The sequence below is a fragment of the Schistocerca nitens genome, chromosome 1 (genome assembly GCF_023898315.1).
Source record: "Schistocerca nitens isolate TAMUIC-IGC-003100 chromosome 1, iqSchNite1.1, whole genome shotgun sequence".
NCBI lineage: Eukaryota > Metazoa > Arthropoda > Insecta > Orthoptera > Acrididae > Schistocerca > Schistocerca nitens.
In genome coordinates, this window is record NC_064614.1 from 12,182,682 (window position 1) to 12,198,672 (window position 15,991).

A 15,991-nucleotide genomic window follows, 5' to 3' on the forward strand; every position below is an offset into this window, starting at 1 on the left:
TAAAAAAAGAGACAGCTTTAGTTTTGTAACTTAATTAGCGGCTGAATACGCCGTACAATCTCATGCCTTAAGGGCAACACCACTTTAATTTAAAAACGGGCTGAAAGCCAATAACTTACAGCTCAACCAAAATCAAAAATTTAAAAGACAAAGCCTTATCTTAAAACAGTTCCTTAATTAGGCTGATGCCTCAAAAAATCTGACACTTCAAGAGAAAACAACTTAAATTAAAAGTCAGCTGCAGGCCCAACACTTAAGACTCAATAACATTAATTTTAAAAATGCCAAAGGCTTTATGTAAACAATTCTTAAATTAGGCTGAAGGCCCAAACCATCTGATGCCTTAAGGGCAAAACAACCTCAATTTAAAAATCGGCTAGAAACCATACAAGTACAAACAACAAGAAGAAGCAAGAAGAGGCAGTCACTCAACGGCTCTCAGAAGTTCCGAGGGTCGGCCCGGAATTCAGACACTAACGCTTCCTTAGGTGAAACAGGCAGTCGGCCCAACCATTCTCAATTTGACAACAACCCAGCTGACAGAAAGTTAACGGACCTATCGACAAGCTAACCTCCACTTCACCCGACCAGCACACAACAGGGAGTTCAATGGAACAACGTAGATTCAAATGGTTCAAATGGCTCTGAGCACTATGGGACTTAACTGCTAAGGTCATCAGTCCCCTAGAACTTAGAACTACCTAAACCTAACTAACCTAAGGACATCACACACATCCATGCCCGAGGCAGGATTCGAACCTGCGACCGTAGCGGTCGCGCGGTTCCAGACTGTAGCGCCTTTAACCGCTTGGCCACCACGGCCGGCGAACAACGTAGAAGGTAGTGGCACCCACAACCAATAATACATTGAGCTGTCAAGCTACACACCGTGCTGGACAGTGACAACACGACGAGGAAAATACACTTCCTGAATTTGCGTCAACGGCCAGTGCAGGTAACCGGTACGTTAATGGCCACAAGGCAGAATATTCCGCTGGTGCACTTCACTTCAAATAACCGAGCACAGTTAAACTCCGCCGGAGGGTGGCTAAAATTTGCCAACTTGAAGACACACGTTGTTGCTCGCGGGTATATCCCAGCAGCCGACAACGAACTCCAAACGACACAATGTGAACAGTCGTGACTTGCTGGCAGATTAAGTCAAAACTAAACTTTAATGTCCAGGATCAGTGAGCCACGAACCTCGTAGCAATGGGAACAGCACCACACACTCCAACACTGCACAGAGGCCGCCAGTGGGCCCGGCCATACTGCGCGAAGCAGAGATTTCCTCGCTGCTCCATGCCAACTGACCAACTCCTCAGGCCTGAAAATGGTGAAAGGACCAAATATAGGTTAGCCGATGAGACGACCAACCAAACGACCAACCAATGATCGTCCCGCTCCAATCTCCCTCCATCGGACAGTTCATGTGTGTCGCCAGCGGTCGGCGAGCACTGGCTGTCGGCGCCTCACCGGCGCTCCACCCCCGACTTCACTGCTGCTGCGTCCCGACTGCACTGCTGGTACGACTCCAACTGACTGCCAGACACACGACGACCCGGAAATACTATCGGTCACTCCAAAGATGGTACGACACAGCACTTATCGATACGCGCTGCTGCTGCCTCTCACGGGCAAGTAAGGCAGGAAGTTAGTGACGCCAGTAAATGGAATAAGAAAACGAGGCGGCAGTACCGCAATAGAAGATGACAAACAATAGATGGGATAAACGCGAGCCGTGTATGGCTCAAGCATAGCTTTTCGCATTACTAAAAATTGAAAGCCCATAGATATACCGGACGGTTATCATTAAACTGATGGTGTCTCAGTGCGGGCTGTATACATGCAGGACGCTGAAACTGTGCTGAAAAACTAATAGTTCCACTTTCTGCCACCGGGTGAAAGTATGGAGCTAAATGCGAGGTGTTTACCGTTTAGACTTCAGTAAGCTGTTTGTTGTTTGTGGACGCGTGTTGGTTGTTTTTTGTGAAGTAACTGCCTGTGTAAAGGGTTCAGAAAGTTGCAGTCTTCCATTGAAACACAATGGCTGTTAAGAGACGGTGCACTGCTGGTGAAGTTGTTTTATCAGATAGGGCATCACTACCGGCGCTGCATTGCAGGTATAACGCCGACGGAAACAGCTGCGAAGAGCCTCCATGTCAATAAATCGGCTAAGGACTATGATTCCTAAATCTAAAGAAACAGGTGAATTAGGTAGTGGAACAGGGCGAGGAAGGTAGCCCATTCCATGACAGTTGCAGCCGACGGTGCAACGAATGCCCGAGATTCTGCAGCCAGTGCTCGAGCTGTTCCTGGTCAACAGTTCATATGATTTTGTGGCAAATTTTGCACTGGTACCCTTACAAGATAAGAAGCCCCCATATAGGCTACAACGACGCAGCTTCACCTTTTGTTTTTTGCCACGCATGGAAATACACATGAGCCATGGATTGTTATTTTGTTGGAGGAGGCACATTTTACACTGTACGGTGCCGTGAATGTCCAAAACTGTCACATATGGGGTTCCAGTCCGCCACATGTTGCGCAGGAACATCCACTGCACTGAGTTTTTGTGACGTCTTTCATGGAAGTGATGACACCTTGTAACCTCCCCCTCACTTATCGACCTTAATGACAGTGAAAAATTAAACCGCGTGTACCTAATGGAAATTTGGGAAAAGCAATCGTCACAGAAGTTAATTTGTCGGTAAAGAGGGAGGAAAGGGTTACATCTAAATGAAAGGAAAAATGCAAATGAAACTGGTGGAAATTAATTTTGGAAAGGGGTAAAGTTAATAAAGAAAGTAAATGTGCGGCCATTACGTTAACAATTAACTAGCGGTAATCAGATATTTGAGATTTGGGGGAAATTACGGTCGCCAGTCCTAAGGACAATTACTATAGTAACTGAAAAAGAAAGGTTATTACACATATAATTAGCACTAGAAGCGTGGCAATTGAAGGTTGACACGTGTAGTGTGAAAACTGAAAGTTTGTCAGAAGTAATAAATTTCGCTACACTCTGACTTAATTTAGCAAAAGAATTAATAAAACCGTAAAATCGAAAGTTAATTTAGTGACTGAAGTTAATAGTGAGCTTTCTTTCTGAAGCACATCGAAATTCAGTAAAATACGGTTAGTCTTGGACTACCTCAACAATCATTTCAAAAGGTACTTGAATCTACGCAATTTAGAAATAAGAGATTTAACTTTTAACTTGAATTAAGTGATTCTGAACAATTAACAATAGTAAAATTTAGTACGTACCAAGCTGAGCTGCAGTCACAGGTAACTAAAATACGGTAACAAAACTCGCACTCTTAATTTGTGCTTGTGCAATCTAAATATTGTAGCCAGCTATGAATACCTTAACTGAACTTTGAAATTAAAGCATTGAAATCGAATGATGCTGGCGTTTCAATTTCAACGACACTCGGGCTCATTTCGGAAAAGGAAGGGACCCTGTTTGGCAGTGCAATTGGGACAATGAACAATAAAGGTTCATGCTAAGTTGCTGTAATTTTGTGATGCAACAATTTTAAAAGTTTGAAAAGCTGAGGTCTGCCATACAGTTCTAAAATTTTACGTGCTTCCAGTCTTCCTTGTTGGCTGATTGAAGGTTTGAAGCCGTCGATCGAGGAGGTGGCGACAGTCACTCATTGTCGGCCGTCGCTGTTGCAGAAGCTGGATGTTGGCGCGCCTTCTTCTCGACACGGTCACCAGACGAAACGGGCTCTTGATGTGTGCCAGCTAATGCTTCCCGTCCGCAACACCATCTCAGAAACTATCATCGCAAGTCGAGCGCAATTACATGCTGCCAAACCCCGAAAGCGCGGCAACTCGCCGGAGCTTCACACAACACACCTGCTCCACTGCACCACCCCTGCCAGACTCTCTCTGCTCTGCCCGCGCTCCACGCGGCAGAGTTAACACTACCAAAGATCCTAAACACTTTGGTTCTCCACACGACCTATCGATGTAATGGTTCGATAGCATAGTTTCCCTAGGCCAGACCCAGCGTAAAAATACAAATAATCTTTACACAACAAACCAATTATACATCGACATAAATGCATAGATACACAAATAGTAAAACAATTACAATATACAAAGACACAGAAACGTCATATATTTAGGTAACAAAATAAGGAAAAAAATTATAGTACAATAGATGGAAATACTAGGATATGCATTTCCGGCGTTACTACCTTGAGAGGCTGTTAGGTGTAAAGTGACATCTCCGCATTATAAACACTTCTTGCGCAACACATTATTCCTGCTTTGCAAGAACGCGATTCCATCCACACCACTAATTTTATGCCAGATGGGGTGACACCACATGTCACTTGCCAGCCGAAATATGTGCTTTGAGAAGCCTTCAGTTACGATCTATCAGGGATGTGTCCGGACTCTTTCTGATCTGAAGGACAGCATACGACTACAGATCGCTCTAAGAACGTGATTTGCTGAGAGCAACTGTCGACCATGTCATGTAACGGATGTAACGTGATCCGGAGTCGGGAAGCCATACCCGTCTTTTCAACGTGACGATATCCTCAAAACGAACCAGAACCAGCGTTATCGTGTCTATGATCGTTCCTCGCCCTTTCCTGCACCCGAAGCACATTCTAACTGTTTACAGTGCCATATTTACACCTCGTCGCACAAAGTGGAACTATAACCTTTACAGCATATTTTGCGAGCGCAGCGATTAGTGAAGATACATACGACGTTTCAGCGTCCCGCGACGTTGCTGCAGCACTCGGGACACAGTCAGTTTAATCATAACTACCTGGCAGCAGTGCCTCTGTTAATAAGAAGACGAATACCAGCCCAAGGGAAATATACCTCATTCTGATATCTATAACCCTTCTAGGTAGAATTCTCTCAGCCACAGTTGACGATTCACCTTTGTTACAACCAACTTCACTTGTTCGTTGTCTTTTACATTTCATATAGCTTAGGAAATTAAAATCTAATTATTCGATCGATGTGCCAGAAAGCATAACACTAATATGTAATCTAACATAATGGGACCATTTTTCCTACTCATCTGCATTACGTTACATGTTTCTGAATTTACAGACATACAAATTCTTCGTAAGTCATTGTGTTTCCTCTTACAGTCACACAACGAAGACATTTCCCGTACACTACAGCGTTATCAGAAACAGTTGCAGATTGCTGTTCGTATCATTCAAGTATACAAACAACAAGAGGCGGTCCTGTCACATTTACTTGGGGCACTCCAGATGATATCCTTCTGTCTGATCGACAATAGCCGTCGAAGTTAATGTACTTGATTATACAGCACCACCTAAAGAGTTTCCTCCACCCATCCATCTGGGAACCCCTTTCGTATGCTCGGAGATTCGTTAACAGCCTGCAGTAGGGCTAAGAATATTGAACCGGCCTGTTGCCCTTGATGCAAGGTTCGGAGGATATCGTTCGAGAAAGGGGGAAGCTGAATTCGCACGAACGATGCTCTGTAAAACTATACTGACCTGCGCTGTTACGCATCAGTAACTTGAAGAGCTAGTGCATGATTTTAAAAATGGTGTCTGGTCTACAGTTTCTAGGAGAGTATTACGTTGGTCACGTAGTACCAGAACCGCAGAACTAAACATGGGAGGCTGCTTAACTGTAGCGATAATGGTGTATGTTTGTTCTTTAGTTACATTTGGTAGCACTAGTTTATACTGTTTGTTCTTCATTCTCTTTTTTTCTTGGTGTAACAGTCCGAGCCACACTTAAAGTAATTCCACAAAAGTTAGCCTATACAACAACGTCTACATCCGTATGTGGCCGAGGGAGCTACATTATTTACTCCGCGTTTCCCTTCCCTGTTCACTCGCGAATGACTCGAGAGAAGAATGATTGTTTGCAAACGCCCTTATTAGGTCTCGTTTCTGGGATTTTCTCGTTGTGGGTCATTTCGCGAAACGTATGTGCGAAGAGGTATGTGTTGGCTGAATCTCTTTGGAGCCTACGGTCCCGAAATTTAAACACTGTAGCGTCTGCCGCTGGAGTTTGATGAGCTATGTGGTACTACTCTAGTTTGGGAGGTGGAGTGTTCTTCAGCCAAAGACTGGTTTAATAGAGCTTTGCAGCTTGTCTATGCTATACAAGTCAGTTCATCTCTGCGTAGCTACTGCAGTCCTCATCAATTTAAAGCTGCCAAGCCTTGGTCTCTTTCTACAATGTTAACCCGTCTCACTAACGATTCCGTGATGTCTCAGAAAGTATGCTATGAATTGATATTCTTTTCGTTTGTGAACAGTTTCTTTTCTCCCTAATTCGTGTCAGTTCCTCCGCATTAGTTACGAAATCTGTCCGTCTAGTCTTCCTCAGTAGTCTGTAACAACAGATTCCAAAAGTTTTTGTTCTCTTCTTATCTGTACTGTTCATCGCTCAGTCACTTCCACGGACAAACACCTTCAAAAATGACTTCCTAAAATTTAAACATATTACAATTTGTGTTTTTCAGAAGTGTTTCTCTTGCTATTGCCAGTCCGTATTTTAAATCATCTTTACTCGTCGAATAGGAAAGCCCATCTATTCCTTGAGTGTCTCTTTCCTAATCCAATTTTGTCATCAATACTAGATTTAATTCTATTGCATTCCATCACATTTGTTCCACTTCTGCTGATATTCATCTTATAATTCCGTTTCAAAAGATTATCAATTCCGTTCAACTGCTCTTCAAAGTCCTTTTACACCGAAATGACAGAAGTCATAGGGTAGTGATATACACATACTCAGATGGCTGTAGTATCGCACACACCAGGTACAAAAGGGCAGTGCACGGTCAGGAGGTCAGTTGTACCCAGGTGATTCATGTGAAAAGGTGTCCGACGTGGTTATGCACGCGTGACGGGAGTTAAGACTTTCAACACTGAATGGTACGAGGTGCATTCAAGTTCTAAGGCCTCCGATTTTTTTCTCCGGACTGGAAAGAGTTAAAAACATGCGCATTGTTTTAAAATGAGGCTGCGTTCATTGTCAATACGTCCCAGAGATGGCAGCACCGTACGGCAGATGGAATTTTACCGCCAGCGGCGAGAATGAGAACTGTTTTAAATACTTAAAATGGCGACGTTTTCCTTACTTGAACAGAGTGCAATCATTCGTTTTCTGAATTTGCGTGGTGTGAAACCAATTGAAATTCATCGACAGTTGAAGCAGACATGTGGTGATGGAGTTGTGGATGTGTCGAAAGTGCGTTCGTGGGTGCGACAGTTTAATGAAGGCAGAACATCGTGTGACAACAAACCGAAACAACCTCGGGCTCGCACAAGCCGGTCTGACGACATGATCGAGAAAGTGGAGAGAATTGTTTTGGGGGATCGCCGAATGACTGTCGAACAGATCGCCTCCAGAGTTGGCATTTCTGTGGGTTCTGTGCACACAATCCTGCATGACGACCTGAAAATGCGAAAAGTGTCATCCAGGTGGGTGCCACGAATGCTGACGGACGATCACATGGATACCCGTGTGGCATGTTGCCAAGCAATGTTGACGCGCAACGACAGCATGAATGGGACTTTCTTTTCGTCGGTTGTGACAATGGATGAGACGTGGATGCCATTTTTCAATCCAGAAACTAAGCGCCAGTCAGCTCAATGGAAGCACACAGATTCACCGCCACCAAAAAAATTCGGGTAACCGCCAGTGCTGAAAAAATGGTGTCCATGTTCTGAGACAGCGAGGGCGTAATCCTTACCCATTGCGTTCCAAAGGGCACTACGGTAACAGGTGCATCCTACGAAAATGTTTTGAAGAACAAATTCCTTCCTGCACTGCAACAAAAACGTCCGTGAAGGGCTGCGCATGTGCTGTTTCACCAAGGCAACGCACCCGCACATCGAGCTAACGTTACGCAGCAGTTTCTTCGTGATAACAACTTTGAAGTGATTCCTCATGCTCCCCACTCACCTGACCTGGCTCCTAGTGACTTTTGGCTTTTTCCAACAATGAAAGGCACTCTCCGTGGCCGCACATTCACCAGCTGTGCTGCTATTGCCTCAGCGATTTTCCATTGGTAAAAACAGACTCCTAAAGAAGCCTTCGCCGCTGCCATGGAATCATGGCGTCAGCGTTGTGAAAAATGTGTACGTCTGCAGGGCGATTACGTAGAGAAGTAACGCCAGTTTCATCGATTTCGGGTGAGTAGTTAATTAGAAAAAAGTCGGAGGCCTTAGAACTTGGATGCACCTCGTATATGGAGCTAGAGCCGTGGAACACACCATTTAGAAAATCGTTAGGGAGTTCAATGTTCCGAGATCCACAGTGTCAAGAGCGTGCAGAGGGTACCAAGTTTCAGGCATTACTTCTCACCATGGACGACCCGGTCGCCGACTGACTCCACTTAACGACAGAGACAGCGGCGTTCTCGTAATGTTGCCAGTGCTAAGAGATAAGCCACACAGCGTAAAATAACTGGAGAAATTAATGTGAGACGAATGAAAAATGCATCATTTAGGACAGTGCGGTGAAATCTGCGTTAATGGTCTGCGGCAGCAGACGACCGTCGCCAGTGCCTTTTCCAAGAGCACAACACCGCAATACTGCGCCCCTTCTGGGCTCGTGGCCGTTGCGGCGGGACGCTAGACGACTGGAAAACCGTGGCCTGTCCCGATTTCAGTTGGTCACAGCTGACGGTAGAGTTAGTCTGCGGCACAGATCTGACGAAGCCACGGATCCACGTTGTCGACAAGGCACTGTGTAAGCTGGCAGTGGCTCCGTAATGGTGCGGGCTGTTGTTTAGATGGAATGGACTGCGTCCTTCGGTCCAACTGAACCTATCATTAATTGGAAATGTTTATGTTCGCCTACTTAGAGACCATTTGCAGCCATTCATGATCTTCATGTTCCCAAACAACGATGGAATTTTTATGGATGACAACGCATCATGTCACAGGGCAACAATTGTTAATGATTGGTTTGAAAAACACTCTTTAAAATTACAGCGAATGATTTGGACACCCAGGTCGTCCCACGTGAATCCCATTTATGGAACACAGTCGAGATCTATGTTCGTGCAAAAAATGGTACACCGGCAACACTTCCGCAGTTGTAGAATCGAAATCAATAACGGGCTAAGTACAAAAGGAATCATCCCAAGTTATTCTGATTTTATTGAAGAAAGTTCAACAATATTTTTTATTTATTGTCTACGCTAAGAGTCATATAACTACCGAAATTTTTTAAGTTTCTTTACTTTTATCAATGAAAATAAACATTTTTTTTTTGAAAAACGCAGAACAAGATAAATGCCACGCCATACAGGTATCGGCAAAAACGAAGTGAGTTCCAATGAAATAAAGCTCAAAGATTTATCAGTTTGCTTAATAATAAACATTTTACAGGTGCACTATCCTGTGATTATATTAATTTTAATCCTTCTTCTAATTTTATAGAGCATAATGCAATTTTAATTGACTAGCTGTTCGGAAAATGTCCTATTACCTACTTTCAAATACGGCAGCATGTGTTCATATCCTTTTTCTGTTCAGATGACAGTTTATTTTTACATTATTGTGAAAGTAAAACAATGTTCTTTCGCATGTCAGTGGTAATCCCCTTTTTGAAAAGGTTGTAGGTGTTCCAGTCTTCAAATTCGTTAAATATTTTTTCTCATCTTGCCGACATCAGATGCATTTTTTTTTTTTTTTCATTTGACCCCAGCTACATTTGGAAATATTTATATTCACTGTGTTAATATATGTTCGGACGTTTCTTTTTCTTTAACAAAAAAGTCCTCAGGCTGGAGATAGTAACCACAAATGGATTGCTAAGTGTCGCAGTCCCCATAAGTTTTACAAGGGCCTTAGGTACGTTACTGATATTCTTCCAACCACTTAAGTTTTTCAGTCTGAGCGAAATCTCTGACACAAAGCTTTGTGGCATTTAGCCCGCTTTAGCCTCACTAGTGAGCCGGCACGTATCGCTCAAGCTATATTTCGTGCCTTGTATGCAGTGCTGGAAATTATCATAGCGCTTAGCCTGCTTTTCAGGATGTTGGCAACGGTACTTAGCTTGGGTTCACCGGTGTTCCAGCCGCTGTCAGAGTGACACTGATTCTGTTGTGGGTGCAACAAACAGCTTTTATAACCAGGAAACTCGCGTATTTGGCTGTCCGACTCCGCTTGATGAGCAGTGCTAGCCGCTAAACAAGACAATCCTTGCACGGTCTGAATGGTATAAGTATTTGTTTCAGATTTTTCCCCCTCTCTTTCCAGCATCTCCAAGTTTCTCGCCCTCAGTTTGTTGGCCTCTCCCTCATACCATCATGCCCACACCGAGGTGATAAATAAAGTTCTATAATCTATATTCAAGCAAATCGAATCATCTTTCATGTTGGCATTAATTCAGACTTCGTGTAAGATCCTTCACGACTTGTTTCTTATAAAAGTCTTCTCAAGATATTGAGGTTTCTTCTAACCATTATTGTGTCTCCGGACACTACTGCAAAAGCTACAAACTCAGCTTTAAGACTCTTGCATTTACAGCCCAGTGACACCTGTCATTTATGCCGCATGTTTTTCGATCTTTTCCCAACTACTGCGGCATTCCATAAATCAGCCATCATTAATATAATTGTCTCCCAGATAAAGTATTACAATATTTTCTAAATGTCAGATACTAAAAAATAAGGAAGCTGTGTAAAATGTCTCATGAAAGGAAATAAATCCAACTTTAAAAATTTGATTGCCCAAATTAAACACTGTTTTGTGAGACAGCAAAATAGCTACTACGCAGCAAAAAATAAAGTGTTGCCATGTCTTCGAACTGGGGCCAACTGCTTGCTCAATATTGTCAAGTGGCTTCGTTTTCCCTTTGTTTGCCTATGTTCTTTAGGTGGAAGTACATAAATCGTACACGATCAGCTGAGCCTCTGTCGCTGTTTTCAGTTGATCCGTGTGCCAAAGCAAGTCTGGAAAGTATGTGTAAAGTCCCATTTAACCTGCATCTGTAATCAAATGTATTAATCGACAATTAAAACAAATCGAAGAATTACCTTTCTGGATTAACATTTCCGAGCGCTATTAAGTAACAACATTTCGAGCTTATTGCCATTACTTCCGGCTTATGAATGTGTAGCGTATAAGGCTGGTAGTTGTAAATTTTCCAGTTCAATTCTCGTCGGTAGGGACTTGTTTTCCTTGCATTTTGTGTCAAATGTTAATTAACGAATATTGAATCAGAATCTTTTATTCGTAATTATTGATCGTATGAAAATAAATTACTCCGTGATTCAGAGTTGTGAAATGCCTTACCGTTCTGCGAAAAAAAGAATTATATACATCGATAATAATGAATTATATACATCGATAATTCTGTTCAGTCTATATGGATTAAAAATGTTTTTTTATCTTTTTGATGTTTCACATATTTAAACCAAATTTTAATTTGTTGTAAATATAAGAATTTTCGTGCGATTAGCAATTAAACATTAAAGATTATTTATTAAAAATATGATTCAGTGGTAGTCAATTAACAATTCATTTGTAGATAGATATGGAATTTAAATAAAGGTAAAAAGAACTGCTAGGGAGATTCCAAGCAGTGACATCACAATTACAAAACTATCACGATACTCATTCGGCTACTGGCGACAATGTTAAAGAATTAAAATGTTTTGTATGCAACAGTCCTGAAAGTGCGAGTATTAGTTGAGGACAAATTGGATGAAAATCAGTGTGGATTTAGGCCTCTTAGAGGTTGTCAGGACCAGATCTTTAGCTTACGGCAAATAATGGAGAAGTGTTAAGAGTGGAACAGGGAATTGTATCTATGCTTTATAGATCTAGAAAAGGCATATCACCGGGTCCCTAGGAGGAAGTTATTGTCTGTTCTACGAGATTATGGAATAGGAGGCAAACTTTTGCAAGCAATTAAAGGTCTTTACATAGATAGTCAGGCAGCAGTTAGAGTTGACGGTAAATTGAGTTCATGGTTCAGAGTAGTTTCAGGGGTAAGACAAGGCTGCAACCTGTCTCCACTGTTGTTCATATTATTTATGGATCATATGTTGAAAACAATAGACTGGCTGGGTGAGATTAAGATATTTGAACAGAAAATAAGCAGTCTCGTATATGCGGATGACTTAGTTATGATGGCAGATTCGATTGAAAGTTTGCAAAGTAACATTTCAGAGCTAGATCAGAAATGTAAGGATACTGTATGAAAATTAGCATCTCTAAGACGAAAGTAATGTCAGTGGGAAAGAGATATAAACGGATTGAGTGCCAAATAGGAGGAACAAAGTTAGAACAGGTGGACGGTTTCAAGTACGTAGGATGCATGTTCTCACAGGATGGCAACATAGTGAAAGAACTGGAAGCGAGGTGTAGCAAAGCTAATGCAGTGAGCGCTCAGCTACGATCTACTCTCTTCTGCAAGAAGGAAGTCAGTACCAAGACTAAGTCATCTGTGCGCCGTTCAATCCTTCGACCAACTCTGTTATATGGGAGCGAAAGCTGGGTGGATTCAGGTTAACTTATCAATAAGGTTGAGGTTACGGATATGAAAGTAGCTAGGATGATTGCAGGTACTAGTAGATGGGAACAATGGCAGGAGGGTGTCCACAATGAGGAAATCAAAGAACAACTGGGAACGAACTCTATAGATGTAGCAGTCAGGGCGAACAGGCTTAGATGGTGGGGTCATGTTACACGCATGGAAGAAGCAAGGTTACCCAAGAGACTCATGGGTTCAGCAGTAGAGGGTAGGAGGAGTGGGGGCAGACCAAAGAGAAGGTACCTGGATTCGGTTAAGAATGGTTTTGAAGTAATAGGCTTAACATCAGAAGAGGCACCAATGTTAGCACTGAATAGGGGAGCATGGAGGAATTTTATAAGGGGGACTATGCTCCAGATTGAACGCTAAAAGGCATGATCAGTCTTAAATGATGATGATGAGTCCTGAAAAATATTACAGTCTTCAAAGGAAAACGCACTTAACTGAGTCGTGCTGATTTGGGAAATGATATCCACGCAAAGAGCTTTAAATCGTGTAAGTGCGGAGAAAATCAAAGAGAGCGAGTTGACATAATCCCCTTGAAGTTGCCGGCTGCTGTGACTGAGCGGTTCTAGGCGCTTCAGTCCGGAACCGCGCTGCTGCTACGGTCGCAGGTTCGAATCCTGCCTCGGGCATGGATGTGTGTGATGTCCTTAGGATAGTTAGGTTTGAGTAGTTCTAAGTTCTAGGGGACTGATGACCTCATATGTTAAGTCCCATAGTGCACAGAGCCATTTCAACCATTTTGAACCTTTGCAGCTTGCCAAATTCTGTGTGCAAATGACTGATAACAGAATTGCTCGTTTGTGAATCAATAACGATCAAATAACGGAAAATGTAGATACTCATAAAAGCGTTCAGCAATGGATACTAGTAACCTTGTCACACAGACTCGATATGCTCCTGCCGCAGACCCATTCTATCGAATGTATGCAAACAACTGAGCCAGCCTATTTAGTGACAAAGGTGCGCGCCTTGAAGCCGGCTTCCCGCGGCGCTGTAGTGTCGTTTGGGCTGTCTACCCCGCAGGCGCTGGAGACGCTCAACAGCAGCAGCTCGGGCGGCGGCGGCGGCCGGCGCTACTCGCTGGAGGACTTCTCGGAGGGCTTGTACCGCACCGAGCCGACCACTGGCACGCAGTACGAGCTGTACTTCCGCGCGGGGCGGCCGGGCGCGGCGCGCGTGTCGCTGGCGCGGCCGTTCGCGCCCCTGCAGGCGCTCGCCGTGGAGCCGGTGCCGGCGGCGGGCCGCGACAAGCCGGTGGTGCACGTGCTGCTGCCGCTGGCCGGACGCACCGCCGCCTTCCGCGCCTTCATCGACAAGTTCGTCCGCATCGCGCTCCGCAACGACCGCAGGTAACCCGCCGCCGACCTCCTCACTCCGCTGTGAAAAGCGTACGGGCGTGTATATTTCCGGAAAGCTTTTGACACCGTTGCTCACAAGCGACTTCTAATCAAGCTGCGGGCCTATTGGGTATCTTCTCAGTTGTGCGACTGGATTCGTGATTTCCTGTCAGGAAGGTCGCAGTTCGTAGTAATAGACGGCAAATTATCGAGTAAAACTGAGGTGATATCAGGTGTTCCCCAGGGAAGCGTCCTGGGACCTCTGCTGTTCCTGATCTACATAAATGACCTGGTGACAATCTGAGCAGTTCTCTTAGGTTGTTCGCAGATGTAATTTACCGTCTAGTACGGCCATCCGATGACCAGTATCAGTTGCAAAGCGATTTAGAAAAGATTGCTGTATGGTGTGGCAGGTGGCAGTTGACGCTAAATAACGAAAAGTGTGAGGTGATCCACATGAATTCCAAAGGAAATCCGTTGGAATTCGATTACTCGATAAATAGTACAATTCTCAAGCCTGTCAATTCAACTAAGTACCTGGGTGTAAAAATTACGAACAACTTCAGTTGAAAAGACCACATAGATAATATTGTGGGGAAGGGGAGCCAAAGGTTTCGTTTCATTGGCAGGACACTTAGAAGATGCAACAAGTTCACTAAAGAGACAGCTTACACTACACTCTGTTAGAATATTGCTGCGCTGTGTGGGATCCTTAGCAGGTGGGATTGACGGAGGACATCGAAAGTGTGCAAAAAAGGGCAGCTCGTTTTGTATTATCACGTAATAGGGGAGAGAGTGTGGCAGATATGATACGCGAGTTGGGATGGAAGTCATTAAAGCAAAGACGTTTTCCGTCGCGGCGAGATCTATTTACGAAATTTCAGTCACCAACTTTCTCTTCCGAATGCGAAAATATTTTGTTGAGCCCAACCTAAATAGGTAGGAATGATCATCAAAATACAATAAGAGAAATCAGAGCTCGAACAGAAAGGTTTAGGTGTTCGTTTTTCCCGCGCGCTGTTCGGGAGTGGAATGGTAGAGAGATAGTATGATTGTGGTTCGATGAACCCTCTACCAAGCACTTAAATGTGAATTTCAGAGTAATCATGTAGATGTAGAGCCAAAACATTATGACCACAGCCCACCGCAAGATTCAGTGCCACCTGATCACATTGCGATAACGTATCGAAAGCGCATAAGCGGGGCAGAAACGAATGGAGAATCGTTCTACCGATAAGACGGGAGGTAAATGAGGAACCGCGCTGACGCAAGCCACTTCAAGAAAGCGCCTGGCAACAACCATCGCGCTACTGTCGCGTGCACCTAACAAAACTGGTTGAAGTGAAACCACACGTAACTAGATGTTGGGCGTCACGCGTTATCGCAGAACGTGGAGGCATGAGGCTTGCCTGCTCTGCAGTGATCTTTGGCAGATCTGACAGGAGAGAACAGCTCCGCTACGGGGACACTGTTCACTGCACATTGTTGAATGTGGGGCTCTGCACCAGACGACCACTGCATTTTCCCATGTTGACACAATTACATCGTCAGTTTCGATTGCAGTTGGCACTGGATCACCAAAATAAGACCGTGGATCAATGTACGGGCTTCTTGAGGAAGAAGGAACATATTTCAAACATATATTACTTCGAAACTACAAAAGATACAAACAAAATTCCAACGCTCCTGGAAAGAAGGTTCAAATTTTTATGCGTTCAGTGTGACCACCATGTGTTACACGACAAATATCTGCTATTGCAGTCTCTCTCGGAGTTTTCCGCAGACGAATTCTTCTCAGGTTATCAGCCGAATGGCGGCGTCGTCTTGTCGCAACGTTTCAATGAGACTCGTACCCATCATCTTCTGGGGGGGGCTACGAAACTCATTGAAACGTTGCGACAATACGACTCCACCACTCGGCTGATAACCCTAGAATGATTCGTCAGGACAAATATCAAAACGGAGGCTCATTTCCTGCCATGCACAAAGTAGCTGGTCTCTCGGTATCAAATTCACAACTTCAACAATGCGATGTTACAGACTTTCAAGAGTGTCAGACATGGGGGGGGGGGGGGGGGATAAGAAGGCGGTCTTTTACGTAACCCCACAGATAAAAGTAAGAA

General features: G+C 43.9%; 1 protein-coding gene across 1 annotated transcript in view; it reads left to right on the forward strand.

The window, feature by feature from the left end:
• LOC126241377 (chondroitin sulfate N-acetylgalactosaminyltransferase 1-like) overlaps positions 1-15,991 on the forward strand; it is a 380,337-nt gene that overhangs the window by 271,230 nt on the left and 93,116 nt on the right. The window contains exon 5 of the mRNA XM_049948001.1: positions 13,555-13,880. Within this exon, the coding sequence (XP_049803958.1) occupies positions 13,555-13,880 (326 nt within the window). The remainder of the gene's footprint in view (positions 1-13,554; positions 13,881-15,991) is intronic.